Raw genomic sequence first — 24,542 nt, 5'->3', positions numbered from 1 at the left:
TAAAATGAAAGTCACGAGAATGAATGATCTTACCCATGATTTCCCTCAAAGTAATAGGCCTTCCAGCACACAAGGTCAATGACTCCTTTTACCTCAGATTCCAAACCAATTGGCAACTGAGTGAAGGCTGCAGTGTGTTGTAACTTTGCTCTGGGGAAATAATTTTTCACTTTTTCTAATAGGAAGTTCCTTTGATATACATTGTGGAATAAAAATCAGCAATAGAAACAACCAATTTTTTCACCTTCCCAAGTCATTTTCAAATATTAAAAATTAGCATATAAATGTAATAGTTTAAAAAAAATAAACAGATGAATATGTAACAAGCATCTTCTCAAATGTAGTGGATGATCTTTCCATTGTTCTTGTCAACTCTTGAAAATCTCAGTGTCAATCCAATCCATAGTCATAGGAATTCAATTGTGGCCTCACAGTTGACATGTTTAATGCTACACTGTTCAGGTCATTTTTTGCAAACATTTTGTTGTTTCTCATTTGTTATATCTATATAAATTTTTATGTTGTTCCTTCTCTAGGACCACATTCTCTCCCCATATCATCCATTCTGTAGACCTTATCATTTCAATCATTCTTGGGGGTTTTTTTAAGAAAACCCAAGGGCTTCACTTGTTTTTCAAATTTTGGCCAGATATGATCTCCTCTCTGAAAGAATTTAGGTCTTGACATAAAAATTTGTATTGATAATCAATTATCCAAAACTATTTTTAATAATAGCACAGTGCTTGGACTGTAGTCATTTTTCCAACACAAATTCAAATTAGAAATAAGTGCCATAAGGCATAAATGATCACACTACAATTGCACACTTAACAATTTTCAGAAACCTGATAACTCATCTGTAAAAAAGCTAAAAGAAGAAAAGGCACTTTTTTCCCATTCAAAATCTAAATACTACACTACCTTAAGATACTGACAGTGCTAAATAAATTACTTGCAGCTTGCTGTTCTAAATTAAAATTACAAATTAAACTGTTTAACCTTTTTTTTTTCAATTTTTTCTTTCCTTTTTTCAACATAGTAATGTAAGGTAATGTAGTATTGCTATTGTGCCATGATAAAAAAAAAAAAAACCTTGAAAAATCAATAAGAAATTTACCCTTTCACTCTCATAATTTGGTTTTTCAGCATCACATAAGTCCAAGCTTCAAAACCCCTCTCCCCCCTAACTGGCACTTATCCCTCACACATTTGAACCTTTGAAGACGGACTCATTAAAATTCCCACCTCACTGCAGGTGTACATGTATGCTGCTGACAAGAGCTTTTACCTTTCACACACATAAACATCATAACTACATGTTCATCTGTTTTTTATGACAATTCAAACTGTAAATCCTTTATGATTACTGTAGGATACTCTGTAACAAAGCTGTGACAAGTTCAGAAAAGTACCTTCAGAAATGTATAAAGAACAGTATGGAGAATATGCATCCTGATGTTAGGGAATAAATGGTTGATAGACTCACCTGGTGTGTTAATAATGTTAATGTTTGTATCTTTCCAATCAACATATGTTGCTGCAGATTAAAACAACATACATATATATACAGTTGTATCTTCTTGAAATAAATTATACAAAGAATATTATTTCATTATGCAGATCATATAAAACACCAGAATTTCTACTGTATTTAAGACATAACATCTTCACTATGCCTTGTGAACATACTAAAAAAGATGTAGCAATGTTGCTATGGCAACCATGTATACAATCTCCAAACTGTATATTCCTGAGATTTTTGTTTCTCTATTTACTACAGCAAATTAAATGACCTTGAATTCTACTTTCTTGGGAGTTCTAAAAAGATTGAAAAAGGATCTCTCTATCCAGGCTGAAATTCAAACATGGTTACATGTGTAAGAAAATCATATATTTGAATTCACAATGATAAAGCAGCGGTGAAAACAACACCTGTAAAAAATTCAGGCCTATACATTATAACCCATGACCTCTGGGATACCAGTGCAATGCTCTATCAACTGAGCTACAAGGCTATAACAAGCCAACTGGGAGTTGGTCACTTTGTTGGTTTGTAATAAATCCATTAGTGATCAATAAATGACTGTGATTATATGAATGTCATACATTTGAACTGTGGTTTATTAAATTAATCATAGTACTGTTACTTAATACCAACCTGTATGATTATTCCTCGCTGTCGTTCCAGATCCATGGAATCCATAGTGGCTCCTACATTGTCCTAACCTCGTACCTGGTTAGAAAAAAAGGATGAATACCAAACAACCAAATCTAATGCATGGATATATCAACACATTTTTCTTGAGCGAAGAATTTGTTTCTCATCAATAAAGTATTAAAAAAAAACCCTGAGATTTACTGTATTAATGCTTTGGAGCTACAGTGAGATTATGTATCTTGTATCTTCACATTTGTTTGTCATAAGAAGTCTGATCATACTGGTGAGAGTGGTTCCCTGAAGGACTGTTGTTGGTAGAAGTGACTCAAGTTTTAACAATACCAGTGTGTTACAATATAATCTAACAAACAGAAAGAATGTTATACTCCTTTAGACTTCACTACTTTATTAAACAACTTTTAATATTTTTAATGCAGAGCAAGTCCAATAGGAAATACAGTAATTATCCTCAATAAACTTACTTAAGCCCACAACAATCTGTGTCTTGCCTCGCCACTGACACAAACTCACAGTTTTCTCCAAAGTTCCTTGGATTAAACAATCTTCACAATAGCCCTCTCACTCAGTGTATAGCTTTCCAAGCAGTCATTCACTTCTGACAACAACAACTACTACTACACAACTGAGTCCTTATAGACATTTACAAAGTATTCTAGAACATTCCAGAAACTTACAACACAACTGTCTCAGTGGACTGGTATTACATCATGACTGCATGACCTAATGAAATGTTCTGTTATGTTCCATGGAATGCTTCTCAGCATGACAAAACATTCTTACCAGAAAATGTCTAGATACTTATTTCTACAGTCACTATCCACAACAAGTGGAAGTCATAAAGTCATAATCATTTGACACAAGTGGTGACTTCCACCAAGGTTGTCAAATCATCGATCTTTACTTCCAACAGCAGTCCTTTCCAGGCCTACTCTAACCCAGACAATCAGACAACACAATCAAATATTATTACTGCAAGTTGTCAAACCATTGCTATTTAGAAATAATTGATTGCAGAAGCTGTGGTTTAAACTGTACATCAACTTGATATTAACAAAGTCTTTGTTTCAGAGATATTATCAGAACTCTCTTCAACCTGTGGAAGTTTGACACCTCTTGAACTTTTAGTAAATTTCAATCCACAACAAATGTTGAGACAGGGCAAAAATCACTATTTGTATAATCACTCAAAACCCATGGGAAATTGGCTTTGAACTGTTTCAATATGTATCAAAATCCATTAGTGAAAATTTTTTTTTTTGGTCTTGTCAGAATTCCTATCAACCTACAGAAGTTTGATATCACTTAAACTTCAAGTAAATTTTGATCCATAACACACACTTAGGAAAAAAAACTGCAGTAAAGATTTCAACAGGAAACCAAAGGGCAAAAATCATTATTTGTATAATCACGCAAAACCCATGGAAATTAAACTTTGAACTGTTAAAACAAACATCGAAGTCAATTAGTGAAATATTTTTTTTCTCTTGTCATGAGCATGGCACTAAAAAACAATTTAGAATCCTTGTGAGGAATAGAATCTCAGAACTTCAGATTCACCACTTTGATGATCTACTACTGAGTCACAGAGACTTTGCTGTGAGCTCAATTGTTACAAGGTCCACATGTGAGATGCATCCTGCAAAGTAGGATTGGTAATGTTGAAAGCATTTCTAAAGGCAAATCAAAGTCCATTGTTCTCACCTCATGCATTTGACTGATTCTTCCAGTATAAAACAAAAGTCTCTCTGTGAGTGTGGTTTTTCCAGAGTCAATATGGGCAGATATACCAATATTTCTGATTTTTGACACATCCTTCTGTCAAAAAAAGGAGACAATGTTACATGTATGCCCAATGTACACAGCCATGCCCAATTCACAAATTGAAAGTGGTTTAGCATGATCTGTAATCTTATCGACAATGATATTCATTATCACAGAGGTCAAAATTTGCTACAGACTCATGCAGCCCAGCCAGGTGAATCAGCAAAAACTTTTGAGCAATGTGATGATGAACATCATTGTATAGAGACCATGCTAAACCCCTGTCAATTCCTTTTTTACCACAATAATGATGTCAAACAAAATGATTCTTTCAGTGATAAAGGCATTGCATGACCAGTTGATGCAAGCAGCGCTGCTCATGCTCTTATCAACAACAGCAAATTGGCCAATCAAATTGCAACATTATTGCTGATCGTAGAAAAGAAATGTTTCGAAAATACGCAAGGCATCTAGTAATAAAAAATTCCCCAATTTCAAGGGCCTGTATTCATGAATGAACAGTGAGGAAAAAATTTAAGTTTTCACTAATTAATGTTAGTAGTAGCTGGAAATAGGGTAAAGTAACAGGAGAATATCATTCATTGGGAATAAAAGATAAGGCTGTGTTTAAATGCCAGGTAGTCAAATATTTTCACAAAATTTCTACTGAAAGATTATTCTTTAGAGTATCAAATATTAGTTTAGAAATATTAATTAAGTAATTCCAAAAATTATTTTGGCTTTTTACTACAGAGCACAAATTATCAGAGCAGATGTATACTATAAAATTGCAAGGTTTTCAACAACACTAAAACATTTCTCACCTAGCGATTTCATAGGATCTAAGTAAATGCTTAGAAAATTTGTCCTCTAAAACACCACAATAATTTTTGGAGTTGCTTGGCATTCCTAAACAGTCAGTAGGTTTGCAAGAGAAAATTTGGGGGAAATCAACATTACTTTATTTTAGTAATAAGAACTTGGTGTTTGATCAAGATACCAGATAAGTTTGAGTATTCTCATTAACTGTTTGCTGGAGAACGGATGGATGTTGAAGGGAGAAGTGACATGTTAATCACTTCTGGGAGTCAGAGGGTTAATGAACAGCCTGTGAAAGTTACCACTGACTGTTGAACTCAAAGGAACATTTTCACCGACAGTTTTGAAAGACTGTTCCTTGTAATACAATAAAATATATACATTTTTAACCCCGGTGAAAATGTAGTCAAAGACTGTCAATCTCCTTGAGAAAGTTGAGCACTCACCGTTGCTTCAGAGGCAAAAAACCGAGCCTTCACCTACGAAAAAAAAGCATTCGTTCGTAAGATTCAGGATTAATTACTAACCAAAGGATACAAATACGAGCAACTTGTACTCCTTAATATCATATTGAACTCAATCTGGATTCATTATTTCCCATATTAATCAAAATACAAGAATAATCAGTTTAAAATCAAATTACTGTTTTGATTTTTGATTCTCTCGTTGCATCGATCTTAAGACACTTCAATAACTTTCTGATTTTAACAAATCACAACCGATACGATAGTCTTAACTGTTTGAGAAAGATGTGCGATTATGTAAGCTTTTCACTTCTACGTGACTTAGGATTCCCGTTTCGCAAGAATTAACAAAAACTTATATCACGGTCTAAACATCAAGGTTGGAGATCTTACATTACGAGCAAGAAGGCGAAGTCCAGATCGCTGGATCAAAAGTATCGCTAAACCCATTTCTCAAGCTAAAACATCACAGTCCCTATAATTCAGGGAATCCTTCAATATAATTTCTACCAGGCGTACGTGAAGGGTTCCGCGCATGACCAGACAGTGGCTACTGCTGCTGACCAGTTTTATGGGACAAGGAGGAAGCCGGCGAAAAACACATGCCACTATGCCATATCAAAATGTACATTTTAAACTTTACTGGAAACTACGATTTTACATACCCTAGCGTTCCCAAGATTAATTCTACCGTTCGTTAGCGAACGCTTGCGTTCACCTTTTAATGATGTGACTTTGCGTGCCGCCATTTAAAAAAATAGGTCCGCAATGCGTACTTGTGTGGGATTTCATAGACAAAGTGTTTGCAAGGGGTTTTTGAGCGGAAGCAAACCTGTCGCTCACCGTGAGTCAACTGTACTACAGGGGTGATATTAGGCCTGGAATCAACAGCTTGAATAGTAATTTTTGTGCGTGAATTATTTGAACAAATACAGATTCACAGGAGAGATCTGGGGTATTAACTTATACTTTTATCAAGCAATATGCCTTTCCCTCCCTCCCTGGAAGCTTTTTGGCGTGTTTTGAACGTTTGGTAATCGTCTTCAACAACTAAATTACCTCTTGGTGGCTTAGGCTATTTATTTGTTTATACGGCAATACTGCAAATACTTGGAGCAGTAAATATTTTCGTAACAGTCATTGAAAAAAAATTGAAAAAATTTCTGCTACTACTGTTTAACTCGTGGATATACGATAGCGGAGAAACGAGTTCTTGTGGGCGCTCTGCGATATGCAAATTAGCGTGGACTCTTCGTAATTAGTCGTAATTAGTCGGCTTCGAACTCGAGATCTATCCTTCCGAAGAAGTAAGTCCAAAGTCCTGGCGCTATTATGATTGCACTGATCGTTGCGATATTTATTGTCTTTACAGGCCTGTTTCGACATTTACTATATTGAAATGGACTTCAAATGTTTCAGACTAGTGCTATGATCAACTTAAAAACCAAATTTGAAGGGTCTTCGAATCGTCCATGCGCTAAACATAACGAGGACCAGCGAGAATCACGAAGACTTTGTGAGTGACAGCAAGCTGTTGACACAGAAATTCCCACGGAAACATGTACCCATGACATTAAAGAAAATGGTAATTTGCAGCATTATTTCTTTCTATGCCAATTTGGGTCTTTCCGTTGTAATCGTTTCGTTTTGTTATTCTTCTATGCAAACGTGACTGTTTTGATGGTAAAAATGAAAGATGATCGCTTTCAAGAAGTCGTTGCCGAGCACGTGACTATAATCTGGCCGGTGTTGTTCTGATCACTTAACGATCTTTTTCGCTGAAAATACAGGACGACTTCCTATTTCAAGGAATGCTTTTCCAATTAATTTCTATCGCATCGGTGTAAAAAAGTACAGGTATATGGGTGTTCTGAAAAACAAAAGGGAAATTCAAAACTACGAGAAATTGCGAGTAATCGGCCTCTTCTACTACACGCGGGTTTTTTTGGTGTAACATACGTGTGTTTCCCATAAGTTACAAGCACTTTACGCACGTGGGAATGCTGCAATCACGAATTTTAGATTACGTGAAAGTCACGCATGTGGTTGTTTGCTCACTTCACTAATATGTTTGTTTGCTTGTTGTTGTTTTTTTTTTTTGGTATCCTGGAGTATTTCAGGAGGGTTTGCGGCAGACTTAACTGTGGAATAATTGTTTAATGCAGGGTTGTCAATAAAGGTTGCAGTTAGAAATTAGCCAAGATGCTAAAGGAGCTGCCTTGAAATTTCAAGACTGTGTGTTATGTAGTTTATTTTTGTCTTTTGTAAATGGTTGTTAAACTGGACAACTCTTAGAAAGATGACTTCAAACTTAATTTTAAAAGGCCTGTTCTGGTACCAAATGAATAAGCAGCATTTCCTTATTAATAGTTTTGCGAGTTTCTCATTACAAATTCCTCTGAAAAAAGGGAAACAACTCTTTTCATAACTATTTACTGCTTTCTTTTGTTGCTCTCTTAACTTAAAAACAATGTACATCATGATAAAGTAATTTGTTAGAGGACACCGTGAAATGAGGCCCAAACAGCTTTATGATCTGTGAAATATGTTGCTAAAACATCTGCTTGTATATCAATGTTAGATATATTTGTATATATATGATCAATTACTGTATTGTTGTCAGTTGTATAAGTTGATATGAACTGTTTGTAATGGTTACCCCTCACTAGTAAATTATACAAAGGTCTTCTGTCTGTTTCAACAAGCCAATTTATATTAAAGTCTCCAGTAATGTTATTGTTGTCTGGTGAAATGTTAATTAATACCTCAGTTATTGCTTCATAAAGTTGTCTTACGGGCACGTTTGGGGAGTGATATATCCCTATGATTATTCAATCCTAAAGACTTGCTAACTTAATTACTGTTATTTCAACACCATGTATATCGTGACAATAGGGGTATCCAGGTAAGTATGGGATTTTACTGTACACAGCTGTACCACCATAAGACCTTGATCCATTGCTGGAATTAAGGTTATCATTATGGAAGAGAACATAACCAGCAATGTCATACATGTCATTATTATCTTGAGAATTAAATCTTGTTTCTGTGAAAATATTGATATCAGCACTTAGATAAATTAAGTCTTTACGTATATCTTCTATGTGTTTGTGAAGAGACCTTACATTAAGATGACTCAGTTTAAGAAGGGAAAATGTTATGTCATGGAGAGGGGAGATGCAAAGCTTAAGTTTTGCAGTTGTTCTTAATCTCTCCATCTGGATTAACAGCAATCTTGCTTTCACACAAATCAGAAATATATAGGCCTTCTATAGCACTCACTCTACTGAGTCCCACATAATGTATGTGTGGAATAGTATTTCTGGTACTAAAATCCACAACAATTCTACTGTCAGTATCACCTTGTGACCTGTGAATTGTTTTTGCTGCTGCGGGACGCAGTGGAAATTGTTTTCTAACAACTTGTGCTGTTCTGTTTCTACCTACTGCAACTGTGTAGTCACAGGGTTTACTGGGGTCCATGTGTGTTCAATTCCTTGTACATACAAATGTCTTTTTTCATTCCTTGTTTTCTGAAACATCTGAGTGGTCAAATTGTACCCATACAATACCAGATGGTTTGGTTTGTTGATGTAACTGAACTAGTTTAACAACATTTCCAGCACCATTTGTCATGCCATCTTCGGTTCGTACATTCATGACAAGGTGTGTTCTTTCACCCTCAGCAAGACAAAGGGTTGAGGCTAACTGTTTTGTTTTTCTTGGATCATTGGGTATTTGTCTTAGTATTTTGTTTCTTAGCTCTGGAGAGATAGCTCCAATAACACTATCTAGAGCATTTATTGTGAATTTATTTCCTGTGGCTGCATTATGGGCCCTTTGATTAAATTCATCTACTTTAGCATTCTGTATAAATAAGTGAGGTGCATCTATTGGGTTGTTGATGTCTTCTTGTATAGCTCTCTTTAAGTTTTGCAATGTCAGCTACTGTGTGTTTACCTTTACGCAACCTATTAAGTAATTCCAAAAACAATTTGCTGTCTCTTTGACCCATGATTTACCTTCAAACATTTTAAAGTGTTTATGCCATAAACTGGGAGAAAGAACAGCATAAATCTACATTTTTGAGGTCTTTGATAATATAAGCATCCATAACAGATTCTAATTGGAATAAGTCACCAATAGCAATTATGCTCACACCTCCAAAATCCTCTCTACAGCCTTTTATATCTTTAAGCCTATTGTTTAGCTGTATTGCAAATTACCATTACCATTTCCTACCATTGAGATTTCATCAACAAAAATCAATTGACTTCTCAAAATGTTTAGTCTACTTGAATCAAGCTGTTTGTAATGTCTCAGTGATTGATTGGCAGGAATGGCCAGAGTGCTATGAAGAGTGTTACCCTTAAGCTTTACCAGTTGGAGCTAATAGTATAACTTTGATCTGATGAAAATCATCACCTGCTCTAGTGTTATAATACTTAAGCACTGCCTGATACAAATCTTTTGTTAAATGCGATTTGCCAACACCAGCCCCTCCACTGAGGAAGCAGTAGAAAGGGGTTTCTGAGGTTTTAATCTGATGTAAAATGTGGTAAAAAATTATTTTTGCTCTTTATCGGGTGTCTGGACCATTTGACGAAAATCGAAATCAGGTAATTCATTCAATATCAGTGGTTCATTATTCAGCGATGTTGATGGAATGTTGAGATCATCAGAGAGGTCATAGTTTTCACTTAAATCAGGATGTAAATCTTCATGAGATCCAATCCTTGAACAGAATTGGTCAATGGAGATCCCTATATTTACTTGTGTGCTTGAGCGAGCAACAACAACAATCCAACTAACTAGAAACTCAGTTTATTAAAATAGATAACACTCTTGACAGTTCAAGGCAAACAATAGTTTCTTTCAGTTTGTGACACTTCGAGACACTCGTGAGACATTTTGAGACACTCGTGAGACACTTTGAGACACTTTGAGACACCCTGAGACTCTTTGAAGCGCAACCCGCACAAATACATTCAAGCCGACAAATGTTGGCTTGCGAGAGTACAATGACTCCTTTCAATCTGGCACAACCCGCACCGAAGGTCCAAGCCGATAAATGTTGGCTTGTGAAAGCATAAAAGCTCCTGTGCAACCTGCACTGAACACAAGCCGCGTTTCAGCGTGTTGGCTTACGTGAAAAAATCTTCTGTTATAGACACCTGAAGAAATAACGAAACAAACACCTTAGATTATGAAAGAAAGAACACAAACCAGGTGTACAAACGTAATCGCCTTTCGTGAGAGCTTAATCTTGAAGCTCCCACAACAAAATTGAAAAGTTAAAGTACGCAAACAACCCGTGAAAATATGAAATGACTTATCCTTACCTTGGAAACGAAAATCCCCAAGAAACAAATATGAAATTCCGAATAAGTTCTCCAAAACCCAACGACTGAGAAGAGAAATGGCCGCCGTACAATACACTATGAAAAAACGCTGACTGGAATCCAGTCTTCACGGCTCACTGAACGCAAATAGAAACCACGTGACAAGCACTTCTCTCTCGTGGACAAATAAATAAAGAAAGAAAGAAATAAAGAAATAAATTTCGCGGACCTTGACTAAGTGTGGGAAATCCCACACAAAAACAGCTGAGTAACCAGGCCAAGCACCGGCAGAGTGCGCGGTTCACAAAAAACTCCAGCTTTGGTCATTGACAGCCTACGTGTGGCCGTACCCTCCCAAGGTGAAACGGAAGCTGCCTCGCCTCCGTTTCACCTTGGCGGGGAGGGTACGGCTACACGTAGGCTGGGTCATCGATTGTAAAAAACAGAAAACCATAATTTGAATCAAGATTAATTTTACTTGTGATTCCTACGTGAACATATAGATCACCGAAAAATAGACTGGAAGTGACACTAAAGTGAACTTGTGGATGTACTGTGCAGAGTATGATAAGAATGTACACTAGTGCCGGATTTAACTAAAAGCTAATGATCCTCTACTCTCAAGTAAAATAATTGAGCCGTTATTCCCACAAGAGTTTCAACAAATTCATCAACCATATTCGATTTAACAAATGGACACTGGTCTGTACTCTTCTCTACAACGATATTCGTCATCACAGTGGTCAAAAAGAGGTGGACTCACTCGGCTGCGCCTCGTGAGCTCGCAACAAATTTTAAGCTCTGTGATGACAAACATCGTTGTCGATTGGAGTACAGACCACGCTAAAACACTGTCGATTTGTTTGTTACCAAAATATCCGCCCCATGTAAGGTAATCCGGATTCCGGAATCCAGGAAATTTTTGCTCGTGGAGTCCGGAATACTGGGCTCTGGAATCCAGAATCCAGCTTTTGGAATCCAGGATCCCGCTAAAAAGGAATCCACCTGCTGAAAATCCATTTCAAATCGTATTAACGGCTTTCACCCGCATCCATGCAACCACTGTACAGTGCAGTTCACTCAAGTGGTCAATCGGCGCTCAAATTTAGAAAGTGTTTTTATGACAAAAGCGTTCAAATCCCACAGGATTTGCTTGGAACATCAATATGGCCGCTATTTGATTGTTTTGGAACACCTCTAAATAATGATATGGCCGCTATGACGTCCTGTGAATATTAACTAACTGGTTGTCATAACAACAGTGAGAATGTGACCTTGTAAAAGATACGCTTTAGTTTCCTATAAATCGAGGAACTTGTAAATTCCTGTGAAAATAATGTAACTGAAAGTGAAATGTGATCATCGCAGTAAATTTTCCAATTTAAGCAATAGGAAAGAAGAAGCCTGAAAAAAACCAGGGCTTCAACGGGATTCGAACCCGTGACCTCCGCGATACCGGTGCGATGCTCTACCAACTGAGCTATGAAGCCACACATTGGGAGCGAGGTCAATTTATTGAGTTCATATGGTATGATATGAGATATGATATGATAAGATATGAACTCAATAAATTGACCTCGCTCCCAATGTGTGGCTTCATAGCTCAGTTGGTAGAGCATCGCACCGGTATCGCGGAGGTCACGGGTTCGAATCCCGTTGAAGCCCTGATTTTTTTCAGGCTTCTTCTTTCCTATTGCTTAAATTGGAAAATTTACTGCGATGATCACATTTCACTTTCATCTACAACCGCAGTACAAATATGAATTATTTCATATAAAAACTTCGCAATAATGTAACTGTTGACAACTTGGATGCTTTGCTTTTGCCTGCTTTCTCCGCTGGTTTTTTAAGCAAATGGGGCGCACGGCAAGCTTTGGCACCGGAAACTGCGTTACTTTTATCTGGCACCCAGGGTCGAGGTATCGACCTTAATTAACAAATAGAGAAGCCTTGACTGTGCTCTGTTCTGTTATAAAGCACGCAGGAAGCGGCTAGAGCACGAAAGAAGTGTAGGGAGAAACACGAGACGTAGTCGAGTGTTTCTTACCACTTCTTGAGTGCTCTAGCCGCTTCCTAAGTGCTTTATAACAGAACAGAGCACAGCCAAGGCTTCTCTATTTGTTTTATAATAAAGAATTCGTTAAATTACCCAAGCAATACTTTCAATTTTCAAAACAAACTTTATTTCCAAAGCGAACAACAATGTCGTCAGCATGCTCTATACTCTCATAAAGCACGCTACAATAAGCCAATCACAATCCTTGTTAGAATGGTTCAAGTAATCTGATTGGCTGTACAAGACTAAAGCTGTCAAAAGTGTCAAACCATCAAAGTTCAAAAACCATCAAAGTTCACATTCTACGATAGTTTAGAAACTAAAATAGTTCGGCAAGTCGAATTTAACACTTTTGCCAGAAGTTTTTTAAGTCTCTAATATAGAATCTCGAAGTGAAATGTTCAGTGAAATTCAACCGAATTATGGCTCATAAAAACACGCGAGTTTTTTCCACATGACAAGGTAGAAAACAAGCTGTTCAAGGCGAGTGTTTTTTGAATGAAAGACAGCTGAATTCACCGGAACATGAAGATCACTCGTGATGACAGCGCCGCAAAACTCGGCTGCAGTGACCGATGTGAATTGCCACTCAACGTATCGGAAAGGATATCAGAGCAAGCTCTTATTTTTTCACTCGAAGGGCGGCCGATGTAGTTTCTGAGGCTTGCTTTACTGTGATGACCGGAGATCGCCATGATGAGCGAGCCGCGATGAACTTAGCATGATCATATTCGCTCAGACACCGTTATGATTAGTATGAATTTTAACAATTATGCCAGTTTGGTTATATTTTTCATCATTTCTGTTTTTTCCTGTTTTGTTTTTGAACACTGAACTTTATATACTATACGAGTGTTAGCTGTGTTTGATTTTTATTACCGTACGTAAGCTTGCAATCTAACTGAGCGTGAAAATCTTTAAAACTCGGAATGTTTATTTTGTTTTTCCTTTGAGGATTTTCCTATCTGCTCACGTTTAAATAACGTAAATTATGGCGCATGGCATGTTTACAAACCTTTGTTTGATTCTTCTGTTGCTATTTGCCGGCTCGCTTCAGTTCCGAAATTTCACTTTCAATTATCGGAAAAAAGCTAAAAAGAAGTCCCGGAAAAGGTCGAACATAGTACAATTGGCAGATGGCGTGACAGCTTGAGTTCAGTTCTATGCTCTATACTCTCATGGAGCACGCTCTTTCAACCAATGACAGCGCGCGTTATATCCGAACTTTATTATAATACTTAATACTTAATACTCTTGATTTTCGACTCTTTCGAACTTTCTGGCACTTCTGATTCGCGATCGACCAAAATCAAAAATAAATATCCATTCTCCTTAAATCATAATGAGAGCATCAAAAAGTAATATTCTCCTGATGGCAGTGAAAGCATAGTTGTGATTAGAAGCCAGACGAAAGCCAGGAACTGTCAAAACTGCACCAGTCACTCAGAGCACGTGGAGGGACACAAGCCGCAGTATTACAGAAAATTTGCAGTGTCTTTTTCAGTTGATATATGATTTGTTTATTCGATTTGCTTTTTCCCTAAATCTCGATACTTCAACCATAATCTATGGGGAAGCACAAGAAAAAGCAAAAGGCGGAGAGGGAAAGGTAAGTGTAACATTGTAATGATTCAATTAATTCTTTGTTCCATTTGGAACTAACTTAACCTCCGGCGAAACTTACCAAAAATTACTGAAAATGCATCTTCAGGAGCCCAAGAAACCGAAGAAAGAAAGACTAAAAAGAAAAATACACGACTTCAAGATCATCGAGTTTTGAGGATTTTTGTGTATTATGAAACACTTTTGAATTTCTTTTCGGGGTTGCAACGAGCAAACAGGAACGACAGGGGTTTTAATTACGAACTATGGTCAATAATAACTGTTTCAATGTAGTAGAATTCGGAAGTTTAAAAGAAGTTGGAAGACTCGAAAAAACGCTTTGCTAAACTTGAGAATACCCGGCCAATTGTTTGCATCTCATGGAACGACAACGTATTATGCCTCGTTAATTGATAAACGCAACAACCGCACAGCATGAATCGCTTGTTAGTAGTGATTTAGGCCTTTAGTTTTTTTGAGACCAGTTACGTTAAGGGTTTGAATAAACTCTACTTGTTAAATATTTTATTATGCTACCTGGTACTGGTCATGGAAATCGCTTATTTTGCGCTAAATTCCGCTCGAATCTTGATTCACATTTGGCCCTTTAATTGTCAAGATCTGATTGCTAATTCTCCCCTCTAGCTGCTACACAATTCCTCGTAAATTAGCTACGAAACTTTGGTGTAATATCAAGATGACAACTTCAACCTGATAATTTTGAGTATTCCCATGAACCCTTTGCTGAAAAACATATAGATATTATAGGGAGAAGTTACATGTCAGTCTTTTCTGGGAGTTTATTGGTTAAACCATCATTGTTTATGAGAGACTTATTTTATTGCGCTAACTTGCATGTGCTTAGCCATGGCTAACCGCCGGACTTTAGGTTCAAGCATTGAGGCCCGTTGTTAGAGCTCGGTAATCACCTGGCCCAATAAGGTGTGATAATTTTGTAAATCAGAAGTACAATAAAACTGTCAGTTTTGGAACTGAAAAATGGACTGGCCCAGGCGCTAGAACCCGCACCACCATTCTTAAAATTGGGCTTTTTCGAAAATAATTAAGTTTTTTTTTTTCTTCCAGGCCTTTTCGTGAACAGTATGAACCTTCGACATCTCCACCAAGGTGGCGATCAAGGTCTCGCAACGAACGTACACCGAGGTATATTAACTGTTATATTTTGACGAACCGAAAAAAGTTTTTTGAAAACTCAATTAACAACACGTGATGTAGCCTTAACACTATCACTTTCTTTGTTTTTGCAGCCTCCTCGAAAAATCAGAGCGATCGCCCTCTCGAAGGCGACGATCAAGATCACCAAAAACGACGACGACGACCAGGTAGATTAATTCGAATTAATTGCTATAAGCGGAACACTATTAAAATGCCATAATATAGAACTTATTTTTTGCTACTTATGACAACGGTTTTCTGTCAAAATTCACTCTAGCATGTATTCTTTCTCAAGGGAACAGGAAGTGAAGAGGAGGGCAAAAGGCGAGAGTTTGTCGGAGAATATGGAAAAGGTGTACGACAGGAAAACGTTCGCTCAAAGACGAAAGAGTTGACTTGCACACTTCCATACCGGCCCTCAGCTTGCGTCCCTCTGTCATCACAGCCTCATCGGAAGACTGCCAAGACGGAACAACAGCCTGCCAAATAAAATATGCTAATGTCGTACTGCAGGGTTGAACTGTGCGGGTGCAAGCTGTTTACCACAATAAGGATATCGTTGCTGTGAGATTTCACCTTTCTGGCTGGCTATTCTCTTACAAGACGTTCAATTAGAAGTAGATGGAGGCAATTTTTTACGAAAGAAAGTACAATTTCAGCGGCTGAACGGCGATGTCTGTGATCAGAGCTCACCCAATTTCATTCTAACCCGAGTTTTGGGATTCACTGCCGAGGGTTCAAGCATCACTCTAAAGTCTGAGGAGGACAATAGGCTCCGCAGGCTTGTTAATAGTAACCCTGATGACGAATATGTTGGAGATGATGAAGATCAAACTCCAGAGGATCAGAGAGCAGCTAGGGAGATTGAAAGGGAAGTGTCGCTTCCAAGATTAGCAGGAGTGAGCTTAGCAAGGCGACGGACTACACTTTTCCAATTACGATAAACTTTGAACAAAGTTATATATGGATATTTGTGGGAGCCAGGAAAGGTCTATTTATAGGTCGAATGTTCGGCATTTAAACGTAAACCGCTTTCTTTGATATTTGGCATTTGGAATAACAAATTTAAAATTTCATGAGGCATCATATCTCGGTGCGACAGAGATAAGATATTACCAGGTTTTAAGGTCAAACAACATTTTCTAAAAAAAATAGCGGCGGGCCATCTGAAACCTCATAAAATCATTGCTCTGAAGGATTCATAGCCGACGTAATGCGACATGACTTGGCTAACCTTTCAATGAAAAAAGGAAGTATAGAAAAGCGAATCTGTTATTCTTCAAAAATTACCGTGTAAATGAAGATCTTTCGCGATTCTTCAAATGTTTAAGTATAGTTAAATTGGTTTAACACCGTTTTATGCGCAATCTCGTCGAACATCATCGCCAATTACATCTAGGAAAACAAGCTTTTCTGTCCGCGATTTACTCGGCGTGTCATTAAAATTATATTCCAGTTTAAATTTTTGCCTCAATACCTCTCTATTCAAAAAGAAACTAGAGAATTTATATAGTGACATTTATCCTATCGTCGGCTGCGCCCGTGGACAATATGAAACGAATCCTGTGTTCTGATTGGCTAGCCGAACGGGCAAGATGGGTCTATCTTGCCCGTTGGGGATTGGCCGCGTTGATCGCGCGAAAGAAAAAAATTGCGTGGAGTAAACTTACCAAGTTTGTAATTCTTGGACAATGTGACAATGACAAGCTTGTTCAGTCAAGATGGCTGTATATTAACCTCATTCTCTTTTTGCTTTTTTATGGACTACGACTTCGTCCCAGTCCGTAAAAACGCGAAAAAAAAAGAACTCGGCCAATATCCAGTCATCTTGGCCGAACAAGTTTGGTCAATAACGCATATCATATATTGGTACCACTATACTGGAATATCATATGGCAAGGTAGTCCTGAGGTAAATCCGAGCGTTCTGATTGGTATTTTCCCATACCTCGCTTCCTTGAGCCGTACTTGGTAATAAAATTTGCGTGCTTTGAATGAATCTGTGTATTCGTTTCCGTAAAATGTATTTGGGCCATATTTTCATGGGGAATTTGCCTCGATTTGAGCGCATTCGTTTAAGATAGTTTTGTGGAACAGAAAACAAGAACGGGCGAGCATCAGTAAAACTACAAATACTACATTTCAATGCATTGAATACAAAGATATATATATATATATATATAAAAAGAATCTACAAAAGCTTTAGATACCTGCAACACAATGTGTGCTGGTGATCAAAAGGAAAATTTCTGGAATGAAAACGGGGAGCAATATATCGGAGTTGTAGATTTCAGTTTTCATTTTTCATCAGTAACCGAGCGACTTAGAATCACTTTAGGTTCCTTTTGTTATAAAATAATTTTACAATTTATGAAAAAGGGTAGGCTGCTAAGCTCTGTATCATACGATAGCCATCTTTAGCACCTTTCACACACCACAAATCCCTCTCCTTCACTCTAAGGGATCGCACTCTCATGTTAGAAGAGCGGTGTTGCTCATATACATTATCTAATCATGTAATATTCAGTTTTTACAGTAAATTTGGCACACATTAACGTCTCTGGTGCAGCATGAAAAATCTCCGCAAAAAAAGATGGTTTCCGTCTTGTCACGAGCTCACGACAAAGAAAAAGATCCTGAGTCCCCATGGTGAATCAAATCTTTGGCCTTTGCATTCTGTGTTGCATAGAAGCGCAGATTCCGATGAAGGAGTTATCCGAAGGAACTAGGATTTATTAGAAGGGAAGGGCTGAAAATATTGCATTGTCTTGTAGTGTTTTCACTAGACCCTTATCGTGTATAACTTCTAAAATGCTGTTGTGTAATTAAAGTGGAGGAAGTTGTTCTAACAAGAGAATCTTTTAAAGACCTGACCTTCCGATTAGCAACAGTTGGCGGATTAGGATACATTTGCACCAGGTTATTGTTGCCTGAAATAAGGTGCCAGTGTTTCATAAGAATCTTTTTGACATTCTGGTTAGCAGGGTTGAAAGTCCTAACGAACGGGAAAATCTTTTTAGATGATTTCGGTTTGTTTCTCATAGCCGTGTTGCGTGATGAGAACTGGGCATCGGCAAACACCTTTTGGACGAGGTCCTGAGGGTAGCTTCGTTTTATGAGGCGAGATAAAAATTATTTCTTCTTTAACTCAAAAGATTCCTTAACCGAGTTTGTTCTCAGTAAGCGTAGTGCCCTGCTCTCATTTTACAAAACCCTTCTTAACCGTTTAGCCCCTAAGAGTGACCAGCTTCTAATTTCTCATTACAATATTACCCTTTAGTCACGCACTAAGGTCATGAGAATTATGGAAATGATCAACAACCACAGAAGCTCTGGATCATTAAGCTAATTCTCCTTTGTCAGCACCTTAGGAAATGTATAGAGAACAGTGTGGAGAGTATGCATACTGATGTTAGGGTGTATGGAGAAAAGTGTAGAGAGTATGCATACTGATGTTAGGGTGTATAGAGAACAGTGTGGAGAGTATGCATACTGATGTTAGGGTGTATAGAGAACAGTGTGGAGAGTATGCATACTGATGTTAGGGTGTAAAGGGTTAACACTGAGAAGGTGGCGTGAAGATAACTGTGTGTATCTTGGAACGTTTCTGTCGGCTTGTAATATGTTTAAACATCAACGATTTTGCTATCAGTAAACCTCGGTCCATAAAACACTTCAGTATCGAGAAAAACAATTTTTTTTTTGATGACTGTTCATTCATGAATCTAAAGGTGGCGCGGAATGAGTTAGCAAAGTCAATGAAGTTGTTGATTTCGGTTTCGGGAATGGTCCACACACAAAAAAATGTCATCAATGTATCTTTTCCAAAGAAATGGTTTCTGTGGGCTTGTAGCTAGTTTGTAGCTGTTTCTCAATAGGAGCCATGAATATGACTGCAAAAGCTACCGTCATTTTTTTTCCCAAAGCTATTGCGAATGTTTGAAAATAGTTTTTGTGGTTGAATTTGAAAGAGTTTTCTTTATGAATCAGTCTTATAAGGTGTCTCAAAACTGTTGTTGGGATCGAAGGTTTGACTGATAATGCTCTTCTTACAGTTTTGACAGACGACTTTAATTCCTTCTTCCTTCCTTTAAACCCTCCATACAAGAACAAAAAAGAATTTCTTTGTTTTTGCGCGCCGTGTCTCCATGTAGGCAATTGTGTTCCGCAGGTTGTTGAAACTCGCTTCCGTCTTAAGACGCTTAGGGGTTGGTTTTTACAAAGGCATGTCGTGGACGTTTGGTAACTCTTAGTACTTTTTTGAAGCTAGTTTTGACGAAAGTAAGTCATCGTTTAATTCTGCACTGGCTCGTTTAGTGCGTGCCTTCACAATGGAACGTTTGGAGGCTGACTGTTCTTTCTGGGGAGATTTAATTGGCGAGATCAGCAGCGTTTGGCTGTCTCTTATTTTAGCGAGTATAGCACTGACTTTTCTGTCTCCAATAGTGGCCATGAAGTTCTCAGAAGAACTGTTATTGCAAACTTACTCAGTATTAAGTTCACCGTTTTTGTAAAACGCCAAACATACCACCTCAATCAAAAAAAAAAAACATAAATTTTTCCGTTTAATCTGTTCCCATCACCATTTTGCGTCTTTATCGAGCGGCACTAACAGAACTGACTCGAGATATTATTTTTTGAAACCAGAGATTAAATGTCCAATCTGGGAACTAATCTGAGCTTGGATACACCACGGCAACTTACTCCAAAAAGGTTAAAACCGGTGATGCATGCTACATAAGCTGGGTTCTCAAGTGGGAAATTTAACCTCCTAATCTATCTCTCGATCCAGGTCTCTACATGTAATTCGTCTGGAACTTAACTTAACAAAGCTGAACAACTTAAACGAGGATGAAAAATTTTTTTCAATGATCGGTACAGTGTAATGGCGGACAGTTAAAACGAAAAATTGTTGCTTATTGAAAAAAAAAAACAAGAAAACCATCTCTTTTTTGGCAGTACTTAGAAGGGTGTAATTTCATCAAAAATTAAATCAGAATCGGGTGAACGGGAAGACATTTTCCTCTTTTTTCCTACCTCGAGAAACTTTAACTAAATGTTCTTGTCCGAAAGCTTCCTTAGATGCCCAGTAGCCTCTCGGAAGATTACCCTCCTACCCTCCCCCGACCTCAAGTCTTACTTGTCACCACTCGAGTGGTCTACACACACACAGAAACCAAGTACAGCAAACAATGTCGCTAGGAAAAAAAAAACCTTTATTACAAAATATTTGCGGTTCTATTTACCTTAAGCGTTGTTTTTCACTCTGGTGATTAAAAATACTTCGTCTACCTGGTAAGTCTCTTTGACCCAAAATCACAAGTCCAAGGTTAGCATACAGAATGAACGCAGACCTTTGGGGGACGGACTATTAGAAAAGTGTACCGCCCACAGATTTTAGAGCAAAAGAGGGACTGTGGGTAGTCTAGCGACGTTTATGTTCCTTATTGTAATCCAAAACGGTCAGTACAATAATGGAGAACAAATCACCTAAAACCCGACAACAAGACGCTCGAAAACAATTGTGTCCACATTTCCATGCTCACCAAAAGATACGCTTCGATATCTCGTATGCGTTTGTTTTAAATTGTTTTAGGTATTTTTTTTCTTAGCCAGGTCATTCTTCGGTATCAAACATTTTGACATAACGTAACATCTGTTTGATGTCTTAGATCATTTCTCCGTCTATTAATGGCCTACACCTGCTCAAACGGTTTTGCTTAGTTTTCCTCTGTTCCACGTAGACTACACTTTTTAATGAAAATTGTGTGCACTTCTGTCTCAATAGTACCAAAGGGGACGTCGACCTCGAGGAGAGAGATGGATTCTTGGGCTTTTCGATACATCGTTAGACCATATTTGCAGCTTGTCAAAGGGCGAAATGCTGCTACGCTATTGCTGATTATTCAAAGAAACGTGCTACCAGACTCTTTGGTTTATATAGATGAATGGGCGGCTTACAAACAAAACCAAAGGGCTTTGGGTTTCAATCAACAAACGGTGAATCAATCGCTCAACTTCGTAGATTGTCCATACCCAACACCTAACTTCTTTTAAATTGTGTTTATCAAACTTCAATGTACTTGGCCAAAATTCCGTAATGACAGCTATTAGTCACTATGTAGCCCTTTTTTCTTTTTTATGTAAACGCGGTGCTTGTGCAAAATCAAATTAGCCTTTCTGTAACCATACTGTGAAGTTTTTATATGAAATAATTCATATTTGTACTGCGGTTGTAGATGAAAGTGAAATGTGATCATCGCAGTAGATTTTCCAATTTAAGCAATTGGAAAGAAGAATGAATAAATTGAAATAAATTGACCTCGCTCCCAATGTGTGGCTTCATAGCTCAGTTGGTAGAGCATCGCACCGGTATCGCGGAGGTCGCGGGTTCGAATCCCGTTGAAGCCCTGAATTTTTTTCAGGCTTCTTCTTTCCAATTGCTTAAATTGGAAAATTTACTGCGATGATCACATTTCACTTTCATCTACAACCGCAGTACAAATATGAATTATTTCAAATAAAAACTTCACATCATTTCACTGCACGGGAAGATATGAACTCAAATTGACCTCGCTCCCAATGTGTGGCTTCATAGCTCAGTTGGTAGAGCATCGCACCGGTATCGCGGAGGTCACGGGTTCGAATCCCGTTGAAGCCTTGATTTTTTTCAGGCTTCTTCTTTCCAATTGCTTAAATTGGAAAATTTACTGCGATGATCACATTTCACTTTCATGTAACCATACTCACCACCTTTTCGCAGACGTTTCCTTCCCTCCGGTTTTTTTTGAGAGGGAAGACGTGTCCCGCTACGCTTAGCCGGCTAATATCAAATCATAACGGATGGAATAAAGTTGTCATAGTATTACTACAACTGAAGTAATTTTTCTGTGTGTGATCTTAAACCATACGTAACAACTTATTGGGGTGTTACTGTTTATCTATGCACTAAAAAAAAAGACTTGAACACACAAGCTAAAAGAAAACCCTTTTGTAGAGAAGAAACACCGCGGGGATAGGGGTAGTAAGAAACGAGGTCTGGGACCAAACAACGATGTTCTCACGACTTGCAAAGCGATCGATTTCGCGTCTCACCCAGAGGTTATTCGACTGTTCGACAGTAGGTCAACTTTTCCCGCAAAATTTGACAGCGAACTCTAATAGTGTTTCAAGAACTGAATATTAGGGAGCTTATAAATAAGCAACCACGACGGCGATGCCGAGGATAAAGTCGATTAAAAATTGATTGATATTCTTCTAAAGAATCTCACTGGCTAGATGCATTCTGTATTTCTAAAGCTTAAGGGGTCCTTCCTTCCAGCTTATCATAATCTTTTACCATAAACCATTAATACCGCCTTAAAGAGCTATCCTACTATGTTATTTCAATTAACGGTTAACTATTTAACTTGAATGTAGGGCTCTTACAGCAGGTTTGACAAGAGAAGTAAAAGTATGGGCAACTTATTGGCACGAGAGAAAAAAAATCAAACAAATTGCTTGGGTTTGACCTTTGTGCGACTATTAACCGTTTTTTGCTCGAACAATAGCAGAGGCAAACATTTTAAGTTATCGATAATAATCGTGGAAATGTTATAGCATGTTTTGCTTCTAAAGAGCCATTTACTGACTTTACTACTTTATTTGTACTTGCAATATCGTTCGAATGATTTACCGAAGAGGATCTGCCCTGACTAATTCAAATAAACAAACCATCGAAACACAGGGAACCGCGCTCCTTTAAGAATACGTCACGCGCAATACGCCACCTTGCTAATACTGGGTCAGAATGAGCCCTGGGATTGGCCGAGCCTGTACCAGGTCGCTAAAGGGGCATGTTGTTTCGCGCGGCCTCGATCTTTGTAGTTGTTTTAGGAGATGCAGAGCCAAGAAAACGTCACAAATTCATTTAAATTTGTTCGTTTGAAAACCTTTTTTCTTTCCATGATGGGTCGGGGTGATCGTTAATATCAGTGTGGGAATGTGAAAATAACCGTAGATATCCCGAAAGGTACAAAAATTTTCACGAAAACCTTTTATTTCCAATTCGTGGGTTCGTGCAGAAGTCCGGGATAAGTTGTTACACCTTCCGTTCCATTCCGTTTCACGCCGCCTGAATCCTTTTCGTTTTAGAGTCTCGGAAACTTTAACAAATGTTTAAAAAGGAATATATTTGCAACCTTCTTTCGCTGTATGATGCTACAATAACCGAAGATATCCTGTAAGTTACGTAAATTGAAGAAAATCTTTTATACATACTTCGCGGTAAGACGTTTTGTTCATAACATCTTCAGTTTTCATGACAGTTTTAATATTCAATCTCGCCTGTTTTTCTCTTCTTTGCCCGATTTTCATTGGAAATCAATTCATAGCTTTACTCCGATCGTTTTTTCCACAAATTAACATTTAAGATGTCAATACGCAGATTTGTCGGGATTATCAGATAATGGCGTGCTACCAAAGCAAGAGAATATAAACTCGTGAGGACACAAACTGTATAATATATTCTCTTAACCAAAAGCTATTTATAAAATGCAAGGAAAAATGACTATATTGACTATAAATGGCAAACTACGAAATTGAAATCATATCTAGAGAACAAAACTAAGAAAATATAGCCCAACAACAAGAGTCGTAACAGAAACAGACGTTGTTTTGCAATAAACTGATTGAAATTATGACCAACTGTGATAAAATTGTGCATAAAAAATAATAATAACTAAGCGAATTTGCGGGATTTACGCGTTAGAAAACAAGCTTAGCGACTAAAAGCAATTCGGTAATTAACAAGGTCAAGCACATGTACTTAATGCAGCAAACAGCGTAAACAATCCTACCTTGCCAGGCAGAAGTTCTCTAGCTCTTTAGCCTTCTCTCAAGCGAACAGTTCAGCACGGCAGCACAAATCCAACTAAACTACAACCGAACAGTGGACATTCGGGGGCTCCGGTTGTTACAGCGGATTTGGACCCCCCCCCCTGGTTCAAATCCGCTAGAGGATATGGACCCCCTTTCCGAACTTTCCTTATTAGCATCGTTTGTACCATATTTGGTAACTAATTCCATCTGAAAGCTTTGTGTCGATGTTTTCTCCAATCACAACACAACATTCCATAATAAAAGGTAAAGAAAAACAGTCATTTC

The 24,542-nt window shown here is 37.8% G+C and overlaps 1 protein-coding gene and 1 long non-coding RNA gene across 16 annotated transcripts in view; both read right to left on the bottom strand.

Annotated features, from left to right (window-relative positions):
- LOC149043683 (elongation factor G, mitochondrial-like) overlaps positions 1–24,542 on the bottom strand; it is a 45,174-nt gene that overhangs the window by 2,831 nt on the left and 17,801 nt on the right. For 4 of the 15 annotated variants that reach the window (XR_016187961.1, XR_016187956.1, XR_016187960.1 and 1 more), the window contains exon 6: positions 34–150. Coding sequence is in view for 6 of the 15 variants with exons in the window: in XM_089210658.1 (XP_089066784.1) it covers positions 3,782–3,994 (213 nt within the window). In the remaining 9 variants the exon portion in view is untranslated. Of the gene's footprint in view, positions 1–33; positions 1,853–2,158; positions 3,995–5,205; positions 5,703–24,542 lie in introns of those variants that run through there. The other 11 variants (XR_016187958.1, XM_089210663.1, XM_089210665.1 and 8 more) reach the window with 11 other exon arrangements.
- LOC149043684 (uncharacterized) lies at positions 10,032–10,820 on the bottom strand. Its single transcript, XR_016187976.1, has 2 exons — positions 10,566–10,820; positions 10,032–10,397 (listed from the first exon to the last, which is right to left on the bottom strand). It is a non-coding gene; the product is annotated as an uncharacterized LOC149043684 (long non-coding RNA).

This window comes from Pocillopora damicornis, chromosome 6 (genome assembly GCF_964200805.1).
Source record: "Pocillopora damicornis chromosome 6, jaPocDami1.2, whole genome shotgun sequence".
In the NCBI taxonomy this organism is placed as follows: Eukaryota; Metazoa; Cnidaria; class Anthozoa; order Scleractinia; family Pocilloporidae; genus Pocillopora; species Pocillopora damicornis.
The sequence above is the reverse complement of the archived record's forward strand: the minus strand, read 5'-3'. Positions and strand labels throughout refer to the sequence as shown.